Below are 13,150 nucleotides of genomic sequence, written 5' to 3'. Positions count from 1 at the left end.
CCTGCATATAGATTTCTCAGGAGGCAGGTCAGGTTGTCTGATATTCCCATCTCTTTAAGAATTTTCCACAGTTTGTTGTGATCCACATAGTTAAAGGCTTTGGCATAGTCAATAAAGCAGATGTAGATGTTTTTCTGGAATTCTCTTGCTTTTTCAATGATCCAATGGATGCTGGCAATTTGATCTTTGGTTCCTCTGCCTTTTCTAAATCTAACTTGAACATCTGAAAGTTCATGGTTCACATACTTCCAAGAAAGGCAATCCCAAAGAAAGGCAATGCCAAAGAATTTTCATTTAAAAAGTTACACTATGAAATTACAGTCGGTTTTTCCAGAGAGAATATATATGAAAGAAAAAGTTGCTCAGTCGTGTCCAACTCTTTGTGACCCCATGGACTCATGTAATTCTCTAGGCCAGAATTGCGGAGTGGGTAGCCTTTCCCTTCCCTTCTCCAGGGGATATTCCCAATCCAGTGATCGAACCCAGGTCTCCCACACTGCAGGCGGATTATTTACCAGCTGGGCCACAAGGGAATTTACCCAGTACTATCCCTTAATTTTATGTATTAACCAGCTTTATTTTCTTAACAGCCACCTATCTAAAAACATCCTTCTACATTTCCTTTTTACTTATGCATAAATTCAACTCTTCCTAATTATACTGTTTTATGTATCATAAGATGAGAAATTTATATGATTACTTGTCTCATCGGATGGCAAAAAGCCTTAGCAGCATTAGGTCTTGACTGTGCTGTGCTGAATTTAATCATTCTATGACCATTCAATGGAGAAGGAAATGGCAACCCACTCCAGTATTCTTGCTTGGAAAATCCCATGGAGAGAGGAGCCTGGTGGGCTATGGTCTATGGGGTCACAAAAGAGTCTTCTGACACCATTTAGCAACTAAACAACAATGACCATTCAAAAAGACTCAAATACATTGATATCACTCCTAAAGTAATTACTTGAGAATTTTAATGAAAACAACTTTTATGTGTGTGTGCTACTAGCACTGTTATTAAACTACTGAATTCAGTTTATTCGGCTGACTCTAGACAATCATAACTGGAGCTAAACTGCCAAAGAACCAAAGGCTGTAAAGGAAAGGCTGTACTGCCCAGTCTGTCACTGCAGAGAACAAACTGCTTAAATCTTGGTTAACAGTTTTTTCCTTTAAGAAGCATTCTCAGTTACAGAACAGACCTTCTGGAGTTGGTTAGGCATGCAACACAAATTAAATTATAACAATTAAAAAATAACAACACAGAAGATGGGATATCAGTTCTTCAGAGGCAAGGATCTTATACATTTATGCTATACACATAAACACGCTGGTTTTTTAATTTAATGACGCTTATATACAGTTGGTGATACAAGACGAAAAAAAAAAAAAAAGAAAACTAGGAAGTAAAGCAACGCAAATAAACCAAGAGTGGTCTAAACTAAGATGTTCTGAGGGGGAAGGGCTCGAAAATTACCCATGTTGGGAAGTAACATCACTACTACAGGAACACCGAAATTCCTCCTGTATATCAAGCAGCAAGGAACCTTTCAGAAAAGACCTTCACAGAATACAGCTCGTAGTCTTTTGAGAGCCAGGAACTCACAGCCTCCAAGAAAGACCACTAAGAGTCTCTTTAGACTTCACCTCATTTCCCTTGCCCAGGAGTTGGTGATGGACAGGGAGGCCTGGCGTGCTGCAATTCATGGGGTCGCGAAGAGTCGGACACGACTGAGCGACTGAACTGAACTGAATCAGCCGTCACGGAGACCCTTCACCGCCCAGAATACAGTAGTGGCCAGAGAGAGTGATGGGAGGGGCCTAGAAGGGACACTGCGGAGGTGCCTTTGTTTCCACTTCGTACCTGAGGAGAAAGGGGATCGTGGTTCTCTTCACCCTGCAAAGACCCCGGGGCCTCTGAAGCCACCGCCGCAGCCGCCGATGCTACCGCTGCAGCTCGAGCCGGGCTCACATCCCGGACCCTGCGCCTCCACAGTGCTCTTTGTTTACGGAAGTGATGTAGGAGGCAGAGCCTCCGTGCCCTGGGCGGGCGCCCCGCCTCTTCCTGTACCACCTGTGCGGCTCCCTTCTACGGCCCTGGCATCACATTGCTTCCCTTATCCTGTCTTCAACTGTAAGTTCGACAAGCATGGAAAGGAAGACACACAGATGGGCTTTTATTTTGGGCTCAATGACCCAGAAGCGGGGAGGATAAGGAAGGTAGGCGTGAAGGCAAGAACCGGAAATATACCTTTTCCGGAAGCTGCCCCGCTCCCTCCGTGAGTGTAATCTCCCACGCACTACAATTCCCAGCAAGCTGTTCGAACGAGCTTAGAGGCGGAACCAGAGTGTCGCCATAGCAACTCTTCTGGATTGTTTCTGAAACATCACCAGGATAAAGCAAAGTAAATCAGTTTTGGTTGGAAGGCAGCGTGAAAAACCGTGATTCTGTTTAGCGACCCTGATGCTGAGCCCTTAAATGAAATTCTATTACTGGTACTATAAATAGCTACTGTCATTTGACACGTTAACTGTAAACCTCACTAAAGTCTATAAGGTAGGTGTTAGAATCTGCGTTTTGAAATGAAGAATATGACACTGAAAAAGGCTGATAAATCCACGTCTCTCTTTCGCCAAGGCTGTTCGTCTCTACACATACCGCCTCTGGAGAAGGAATTGAGAACTGAGAGAGATCGAACTCTCCTAAGTGAGGGGCGAATCCCTGTTTCATTCCCTAGTCTGGATAGCCTTCTCCGTGGGTGGGGATGGGGATGGGGAGATTTTAGATTCATAAACGGTTAGACTGAAGAGATGAGAGAGCAGCACGTACTTCTCCAGCACTGCTAGTGACGAAACTATATCTGGCATCATATCCATGCCAGATACGCAAAGCAAAGATAAACGCAGTTATCCTGGTTTTACATGAATACTATTATATTTTGTATATTGATCTACAACTTGACTTGTCACCCACTTGTGTTTTTGAGATCTTTTTACATGAATATAGATGGCTAGATTTCATTTGTCTTAATTGTACTGTATTCTATCAAATAGGCTTGCTCCAAATTATTTGAGAATTCCCATAATGATGGGTGTTTTTGTTGTTTCCCATTTTTTGCTGTTACAAGCAATGCTGTAGAGTGTGATCTTCTCAATATCTGTTCTCAATATCTCAGCTTATCTCTGAATTGTCTTATCTGTATGAGCAGAGCTTATAAACAGGTTTAATTTTGAGCTATGTCAACCCATCTATTATTTGTCATCCCAATAATAAATGGGAAGATCTGACCACACTAGATCTGCACTGTAGCCTGGCAACAGTAGTAGTCAAGAGCAGCTGATTCTTTAGATAAGTTCAGATGGTCTCTATTTTTCTCTAAGACCCATGCATTTAGTATCCATCTAAGCCATGTGGCGTTTGTATTTGCAACCCCAGATATAACATAAGGGCGCAAGAAGGTATTCTTTCAAATCACATAGTTCCATGTTCAAAGTTCTGTATTTAATATCTATTTTGGCTGGACACTTGTGAAAAATCAGGGGACATCCATGAACAAGATGGACAAGAGCCCTAGAATCAGAAATCCTATATCCTTGATAGAGGAGACAGACAATAAATTAGGCAAATAAGACAGTTTCATTTAGTGATAAGTGCTCTGAAATAACAGCTTAAGGTCATAGTTATTGTAAAGGTTGGGGTACTAAAGGTGGAGTGCTGGGGAAGCCCTCCTTAAAAGGCAACTTTGGTGGGGGAGATTGAGATATGAATGAAGCACAGGAGCCAGCCAGTGGGATGAGCATTCTTTGACAAAACATGAAAGGCAAAATGATAGCATACTGAAAGAGAAACTCCCCAGGTCAGTAGGTGCCCAATATGCTACTGGAGATCAGTGGAGAAATAACTCCAGAAAGAATGAAGGGATGGAGCCAAAGCAAAAAGAATACCCAGCTGTGGATGTGACTGATGATAGAAGCAAGGTCCGATGCTGTAAAGAGCAATATTGCATAGGAACCTGGAATGTCAGGTCCATGAATCAAGGCAAATTGGAAGTGGTCAAACAAGAGATGGCAAGAGTGAATGTCGACATTCTAGGAATCAGCGAACTGAAATGGACTGGAATGGGTGAATTTAACTCAGATGACCATTATATCTACTACTGCGGGCAGGAATCCCTCAGAAGAAATGGAGTGGCCATCATGGTCAACAAGAGTCCGAAATGCAGTACTTGGATGCAATCTCAAAAACGACAGAATGATCTCTGTTCGTTTTCAAGGCAAACCATTCAATATCACAGTAATCCAAGTCTATTCTCCAACCAGTACCGCTGAAGAAGCTGAAGTTGAACGGTTCTATGAAGACCTACAAGACCTTTTAGAACTAAAACCCAAAAAAGATGTCCTTTTCATTATAGGGGACTGGAATGCAAAAGTAGGAAGTCAAGAAACACCTAGAGTAACAGGCAAATTTGGCCTTGGAATACGGAATGAAGTAGGGAAAAGACTAATAGAGTTTTGCCAAGAAAATGCACTGGTCATAACAAACACCCTCTTCCAACAACACAAGAGAAGACTCTATACATGGACATCACCAGATGGTCAACACCGAAATCAGATTGATTATATTCTTTGCAGCCAAAGATGGAGAAGCTCTATACAGTCAGCAAAAACAAGACCAGGAGCTGACTGTGGCTCAGATCATGAACTCCTTATTGCCAAATTCAGACTGAAATTGAAGAAAGTAGGGAAAACCACTAGACCATTCAGGTATGACCTAAATCAAATCCCTTATGATTATACAGTGGAAGTGAGAAATAGATTTAAGGGCCTAGATCTGATAGATAGAATACCTGATGAACTATGGAATGAGGGTCGTGACATTGTTCAGGAGACAGGGATCAAGACCATTCCCATAGAGAAGAAATGCAAAAAAGCAAAATGGCTGTCTGGGGAGGCCTTACAAATAGCTGTGAAAAGAAGAGAAATGAAAAGGAAAGATATAAGCATCTTAATGCTGAGTTCCAAAGAATAGCAAGAAGAGATAAGAAAGCCTTCCTCAGCGATCAGTGCAAAGAAATAGAGGAAAACAACAGAATGGGAAAGACTAGAGATCTCTTCAAGAAAATTAGAGATACCAAGGGGACATTTCATGCAAAGATGAGCTTGATAAAGGACTGAAATGGTATGGACCTAACAGAAGCAGAAGATATTAAGAAGAGATGGCAAGAATACACAGAAGAACTGTACAAAAAAGAGCTTCACAATCCAGATAATCACGATGGTGTGATGACTGACCTAGAGCCAGACATCCTGGAATGTGAAGTCAAGTGGGCCTTAGAAAGCATCACTATGAACAAAGCTAGTGGAGGTGATGGAATTCCAGTTGAGCTATTCCAAATCCTGAATGATGCTGCTGTGAAAGTGCTGCACTCAATATGCCAGCAAATCTGGAAAACTCAGCAGTGGCCACAGGACTGGAAAAGGTCAGTTTTCATTCCAATCCCAAATAAAGGCAATGCCAAAGAATGCTCAAACTACCGCACAATTGCAGTCATCTCACACGCTAGTAAAGTAATGCTCAAAATTCTGCAAGCCAGGCTTCAGCAATACGTGAACCATGAACTTCCAGATGTTTCAGCTGGTTTTAGAAAAGACAGAGGAACCAGAGATCAAATTGCCAACATCCGCTGGATCATGGAAAAAGCAAGAGAGTTCCAGAAAAACATCTATTTCTGCTTTATTGGATATGCCAAAGCCTTTGACTGTGTGGATCACAATAAACTGTGGAAAATTCTTCAAGAGATGGGAATACCAGACCACCTGATCTGCCTCTTGAGAAATTTGTATGCAGGTCAGGAAGCAACAGTTAGAACTGGACATGGAACAACAAACTGGTTCCAAATAGGAAAAGGAGTTCGTCGAGGCTGTATATTGTCACCCTGTTTATTTAACTTATATGCAGAGTACATCATGAGAAACGCTGGACTGGAAGAAGCACAAGCTGGAATCAAGATTGCCGGGAGAAATATCAATAACCTCAGATATGCAGATGACACCACCCTTATGGCAGAAAGTGAAGAGGAACTCAAAAGCCTCTTGATGAAAGTGAAAGTGGAGAGTGAAAAAGTTGGCTTAAAGCTCAACATTCAGAAAACTAAGATCACGGCATCTGGTCCCACCACTTCATGGGAAATAGTTGGGGAAACAGTGGAAACAGTGTCAGACTTTATTTATCTGGGCTCCAAAATCACTGCAGATGGTGACTGCAGCCATGAAATTAAAAGACGCTTACTCCTTGGAAGGAAAGTTATGACCAACCTAGATAGCATATTCAAAAGCAGAGACATTACTTTGCCAACAAAGGTTCCTCTAGTCAAGGCTATGGTTTTTCCTGTGGTCATGTATGGATATGAGAGCTGGACTGTGAAGAAGGCTGAGCACCGAAGAATTGATGCTTTTGAACTGTGGTGTTGGAGAAGACTCTTGAGAGTCCCTTGGACTGCAAGGAGATCCAACCAGTCCATTCTGAAGGAGATCAGCCCTGGGATTTCTTTGGAAGGAATGATGCTAAAGCTGAAACTCCAGTACTTTGGCCACCTCATGCGAAGAGTTGACTCATTGGAAAAGACTCTGATGCTGAGAGGCATTGGGGGCAAGAGGAGAAGGGGATGACAGAGGATGAGATGGCTGGATGGCATCACTGACTTGATGGATTGAGTCTGAGTGAACTCCGGGAGTTGGTGATGGACAGGGAGGCCTGGCGTGCTGCAATTCATGGGGTCGCAGAGTCGGACACGACTGATCTGATCTGATACTAAAACCACATGTCTTTAGGTACAAATGAGCTTGGCACATTTGAGGAGGGCAGTGGTCAGTGTGCCTGGATTGTATTGACTTAGGGACAGAGTGACATGAGGTAGAGTCATAGAAGTACAATTTTGAGTGTGATTTCTTTTATTTGAAATATAGAGGCTTGAAAGAAATCTTGTTCTTTGAGACTTACTAGATTTTCCTTTATACTTCAGAAATCTCTGCTTTGGATTGTTAAATGCACACCTTGTGTAAATTACTCTAATCAGATACTTTCTTCCTAAAGAGAGCAGATATTTCCAGAATAGGAGCTGTGATCGACAAGACCAATCCCCTCACCTGGCACTAATGTACTCTATAGCATATTTTCAAAAATACTTTTTCTTATAAAAATTTTGAACATATACTAAGGAAGACAGATAGTATAATGAATCCCCATGCAACCAACATCTAGCTGTTGATTCATGGCCAATCTTGTTTTATTTATATTCCTCCCATGACATTCTCTTCTCCCCAGTAATACACTGAAGCAAATCCCAGACATGACTGAATCTCTAATATTTCAGTATGATCTTTTAAAAACTTTATCACAATATCACCATTATTCCCCAAACACCAATAATTACTTAATATTATCAAATATGCAGTCAGTGTTCAAATTTCCCATAGCATCATGGGTCATAATTTTTTCCACATTTTATTGATTCAGGAATATTTTTCTGTAAGGTCATGGGCAATGAGTGGGTTTGGAAGCCACTGTTGTGCATCTTTGTTGAGCTGCAGTCAAGCATCGTTTTTCCCCTTGAGATTACATTCCAAAGGAAAAGGTATCTCAATCCAAATCAAATGGCTGCTCTACCTAGAAAATAGTCACCGCTTTATTGTCCCTTGTGGTTCTTTTAGGAAAGAGATTTTTTAACTTAGAAACCTATCTGTGATTTTTCTAAAGTTTCCTCCGTCTCCTTTTCCTCCCATGCCAGAACGCCCAGGCCAAGATAGATCAGTCTTAATGCTTCTTTGCATGCCTGGCTCAGGAAACAGCTAGTAAAAAAAAGCCTTAAAGCAGAAATGAGCTTGCCATATTCATGGAACTGAAAGAATGCCAGTGGGGGTGTTCTGGACTTTGGTCTACTCTAAGATGTACATCTTAAGCATTAGTATAGGTTCCCAAAGTAAACACAGAGATCCTTTAAATTGTAAGTATTTTACTGCTAGCTACTTTTGTAAAACAACAAGAAGGTAAACAACAGACATGAAAAGTTACAGACTTAGACATTTACAAAGTCCTCACGTATATGGCCTTTGCTTTATCTGTCTCCCTCAGTAGGCTTTACGTTCCTTAAGGACAGATATTTTTTAGTTTATTTTTGTATCTTAAACACTTTGCCTTGTGCATTACATAGAACATGACATAAGGCAGGTACTCAAATGTATGTGTTACAAACAAATGAAGCTCACTGGTTTTATTTCTGAAGGTAAGGTCATTCAAATAATCCTTCTTTAAACCCCACAGTCCATAGATCTAGGCCCAGTCATAATACCAGTCAGATGGAATCACTAATGCCCAAGCAATTGCTCATTTTCCAGCTGGGCAGTTTGTGTTTGGGTACTGAAGTCTTCATACCAAGGGATCTAATGAAGGAGCTAATTCTGACACTTTGGGAAGTTGTTGTCTGCCTGAGTGATTATTTTAAAAACCTAATATTTGGGATAGTTTCTTCCTGTGATTCTACAAAACTAAGATTTTAATCCAGTTTCATATTCACATGTCCTTTTTAAGGGCAGGAGCAGTTAACAGGATTAGTGAGTGGTCATTTGCAAGATATGAGAACAATGCATCCTTCCAGTATCCTCTCTCCAAGTCTTGTCATAGGAGCACTCAGGCTTTAGAAGAAGCGCTGTATTATAGACTCAACCAGAAAGCAAAGGATACAATGGACCAGGTAATTAGCTATACTGTATTACAGTCATTCCATCAGTTTTCTCTCTTGTTGCTGAATTTTAGTTGAGGCTCAGTAGTATTGTCATGAAGCAAGATTAGGGTTAGGGTTAGAGAAAGTGGAAGCAATGACAGATTTTATTTTCTTGGGCTCCAAAATCACAGGGTATTAAAAAGCAGAAACATCACTTGGCCGACAAAGGTTCGTATAGTCAAAGCTGTGGCTTTTCTAGTAGTCATGTACAGATGTGACAGTTGGATCATAAAGAAAGCTGAGCCAAAGAATAGGTGCTTTTGAATTGTGGTGCTGGAGAAGATTGAGAGTCTCTTGGACTGCAAGAAGATCAAACCATTCAACCCTAAAAGAAATCAACCCTGAATATTCACTGGAAGGACTGATGCTGAAGCTCCAGTACTTTGGCCACCTGCAAAGAGCCGACTCATTGGATAAGACTCTGATGCTGAGAAAGATTGAAGGCAAAAGGAGAAGGGGGTGGCAGAGGATGAGATGGTTAGATAGCATTACCAACTCAACGAACATAAATTTGAGCAAACTACATGAAAATAGTGGAGGACAGGGGCGTGGAGTGCTACAGTCCATGGGGTCACAGAGTCAGACACAATTTAGCAACTGAACAACAACAAACCACAAGATTGCTAAGAAATACCTGCAGCGGTGGATGAAGAAGGGAAAAGAGGGAGGAAGTGAGGGTGGGGCAGGAGAAGGTAGTAAAGCAACAAGGAAATTTTAAAATGTTACATGAGGCCTAAACTGTTATCATTCTCTTTTAAGGAGTTGCTGTAATTCCTGTTAATGGGGGAGATAAACATTTATATAGGGGCAAAAAATAAAGGTTGAGACTCTAGGTAGGTGGCCCATATGTGTCATAATACAATAATGAATGTTGGATATGCACAGGTGGACACAACGCTGAGTTTGGGAATATGAAGTTGAGAAAGTTGAACCATTCTGTATAATAAATTGGAGAAAGTTTTTCACTGTGGTAGAGGATGGGGATGGAGAAGTGTTGCAAATGGACAGCAAAAAAAAGAAGGTGGGAAGAAGAGTCAAAATGATGGGAAGAAGGACTTTAAAAAGAGCAAGGAAGTCTATTCAATTTATCATTGTTAGTGTGGCTCTAATTACATAAACACACACTACCCCCCCATGCTTCTAGATGTCAAAATAGGGCTTCCCTGGTGGTCTAGTGGTTGAGTCTGCCCTGAAAAGCAATGAGAAGCTTGTGCACCACAACAAAGAGTAGCCCCTGCTCGCTGCGACTACATAAAGCCCACATGCAGTAATGAAGACCCAGCATAGCCAAAAATAAAATAAAATCTTTTAAAAAGACATCAAAATGAATCCCAGACAAGCTCAAAGCTTTGGGTAAATTAATCATTATGAAAACCACGGGGAAAGCATTGTATTCTACATCTTCAGGAGGTTTGATGGAGAACAGGGGCAGCATGTATAGAACACTCAGTCAGTTCAGTTCAGTCACTCAGTCGTGTCCGACTCTTTGCGACCCCATGAATCGCAGCACGCCAGGCCTCCCTGTCCATCACCAACTCCCAGAGTTCACTCAAACTCATGTCCATCGAATCAGTGATGCCATCCAGCCATCTCATCCTCTGTCATCCCCTTCTCCTCTTGCCCCCAATCCCTCCCAGCTTCAGAGTCTTTTCCAATAAGTCAGCTCTTCACATGAGGTGGCCAAAGTACTGGAGTTTCAGCTTTAGCATCATTCCTTCCAAGAACACCCAGGGCTGATCTACTTTAGAATGAACTGGTTGGATCCCCTTGCAGTCCAAGGGACTCTCAAGAGTTTTCTCCAACACTACTGTTCAAAAGCATCAATTTTTCGGTGCTCAGCTTTCTTCACAGTCCAATTCTCACATCCATACATAACCACTGGAAAAACCATAGCCTTGACTAGACGGACCTTTGTTGGCAAAGTAATGTCTCTGCTTTTGAATATGCTATCTAGGTTGGTCATAATTTTCCTCCCAAGGAGTAAGCGTCTTTTAATTTCATGGCTGCAATCACCATCTGCAGTGATTTTGGAGCCCCCAAAAATAAAGTCTGACACTGTTTCCACTGTTTCACCATCTATTTGCCATAAAGTGATGGGACCAAATGCCATGATCTTAGTTTTCTGAATGTTGAGCTTTAAGCTAACTTTTTTGCTCTCCTCTTTCACTTTCACCAAGAGGCTTTTGAGTTCCTCTTCACTTTCTGCCATAAGGGTGGTGTCATCTGCATATCTGAGGCTATTGATATTTCTCCCGGCAATCTTGATTCCAGCTTGTGCTTCTTCCAGCCCATCATTTCTCATGATGTACTCTGCATATAAGTTAAATAAGCAGGGTGACAATATACAGCCTCAACATAGTCCTTTTCCTATTTGGAACCAGTCTGTTGTTTCATGTCCAGTTCTAACTGTTGCTTCCTGAGCTGCATAAAGGTTTCTCAAGAGGTGGTCTGATATTCCCATCTCTTGAAGAATTTTCCAGTTTGTGGTGATCTACACAGTCAAAGGCTTTGGCATATCCAATAAAGCAGAAATAGATGTTTTCCTGGAACTCTCTTGCTTTTTCCATGATCCGGAGGATGTTGGCAATTTGGTCTCTGGTTCCTCTGTCTTTTCTAAAACCAGCTGGAACATCTGGAAGTTCACAGTTCATGTATTGCTGAAGCCTGGCTTATAGAATTTTGAGCATTACTTTACTAGTGTGTGAGATGAGTACAATTGTGCGGTAGTTTGAGCATGCTTTGGCATTGCCTTTCTTTGGGATTGGAATGAAAACTGACCTTTTCCAGTTTTGCAGATTTCCAGATTTGCTGAGTTTTCCAGATTTGCTGGCATATTGAGTGCAGCACTTTCACAGCATCATCTTCAGGATTTGAAATAGCTCAACTGGAATTCCATCACCTCCACTAGCTTTGTTTGTAGTGATGCTTTCTAAGGCCCACTTGACTTCACATTCCAGGATGTCTGGCTCTAGGTGAGTGATCACACCATCATGATTATCTGGATCGTGAAGCTCTTTTTTGTACAGTTCTTCTGTGTATTCTTGCCACCTCTTCTGTCCTTTATCGAGCCCATCTTTGCATGAAATATCCCCTTGGTATCTCTAATTTTCTTGAAGAGATCTCTAGTCTTTCCCATTCTGTTGTTTTCCTCTATTTCTTTGCATTGATTGCTGAGGAAGGCTTTCTAATCTCTCCTTGCTATTCTTTGGAACTCTGCATTCAGATGCTTATATCTTTCCTTTTCTCCTTTGCTTTTCACTTCTCTTTTCACAGCTATTTGTAAGGCCTCCTCAGACAGCCCTTTTTCTTTTTTACATTTCTTTTCCATGTGGATGGTCTTGATTCCTGTCTCCTGTACAATGTCATGAACCTCCATCCATAGTTCATCAGGCACTCTATCTATCAGATCTAGTCCCTTAAATCTATTTCTCACTTCCACTGTATAATCATAAGGAATTTGATTTAGGTCATACCTGAATGGTCTAGTGGTTTTCCCCACTTTCTTCAACATAAGTCTGAATTTGGCAATAAGGAGTTCATGATCTGAGCCACAGTCAGCTCCCAGTCTTGTTTTTGCTGACTGTATAGAGCTTCTCCATCTTTGGCTGCAAAGAATATAATCAATCTGATTTCGGTGTTGACCATCTGGTGATGTCCATATGTAGAGTCTTCTCTTGTGTTGTTGGAAGAGTGTTTGTTATGACCAGTGAGTTCTCTTGGCAAAACTCTATTAGCCTTTGTCCTGCTTCATTCTGCACTCCAAATTTGCCTGTTACTCCAGGTGTTTCTTGACCTCCTACCTTTGCATTCCAGTCCCCTATAATGAAAAGGACATTTTTGGGGGGTGTTAGCTCTAAAAGGCCTTGTAGGTCTTCCTAGAACCATTCAACTTCAGCTTCTTCAGCGTTACTGGTTGGGGCATAGGCTTGGATTACCGTGATGTTGAATGGTTTGAGGACACTAAAGCAGTCCATAAACTGAACTATGTCAGATGAAGCAGGAGCTATGAGTCCGAGGTGAACAAGAACACTGCAAGCCACAGTTTCCCCTACAATCTTAGAAAAACACGAGTTTTCCACCATCTGAAGATTGGAGGTTTATGTTAATTTCATTTTAACCTTAAAGGGCAAGAATAGCTCGGATGACACTGGGTAATCCCCTGCTCTCTCGCATTAGTTTGTTACATGCCTGAAGGAAGAAGCTAGGTCTTATACAACTATGTATTCCCAAAGTCTAGCATAGTGTCTGTCATACAGTAGAAACCTAGAAAGTGTTCAATAATGAATGAATAAATGTGAGAAAACTAGACTTATATAATGGCAAGTAGCAGAATGGGATTATTAATCAAGTGTCACCATAACTCAGATAAC

The 13,150-nt window shown here is 41.4% G+C and overlaps 1 protein-coding gene across 1 annotated transcript in view; it reads right to left on the bottom strand.

The window, feature by feature from the left end:
- The window catches only part of CCDC28A (coiled-coil domain containing 28A), a 37,977-nt gene that overhangs the window by 13,953 nt on the left and 10,874 nt on the right, over positions 1-13,150 (bottom strand). The window contains exons 2-3 of the mRNA XM_027552143.1: positions 2,252-2,379; positions 1,865-2,089 (exon numbers count right to left, since the gene is read on the bottom strand). Coding sequence (XP_027407944.1) covers positions 1,865-2,089; positions 2,252-2,379 — 353 coding nt within the window. The remainder of the gene's footprint in view (positions 1-1,864; positions 2,090-2,251; positions 2,380-13,150) is intronic.

This window comes from Bos indicus x Bos taurus, chromosome 9 (genome assembly GCF_003369695.1).
Source record: "Bos indicus x Bos taurus breed Angus x Brahman F1 hybrid chromosome 9, Bos_hybrid_MaternalHap_v2.0, whole genome shotgun sequence".
In the NCBI taxonomy this organism is placed as follows: domain Eukaryota; kingdom Metazoa; phylum Chordata; class Mammalia; order Artiodactyla; family Bovidae; genus Bos; species Bos indicus x Bos taurus.
The sequence above is the reverse complement of the archived record's forward strand: the minus strand, read 5'-3'. Positions and strand labels throughout refer to the sequence as shown.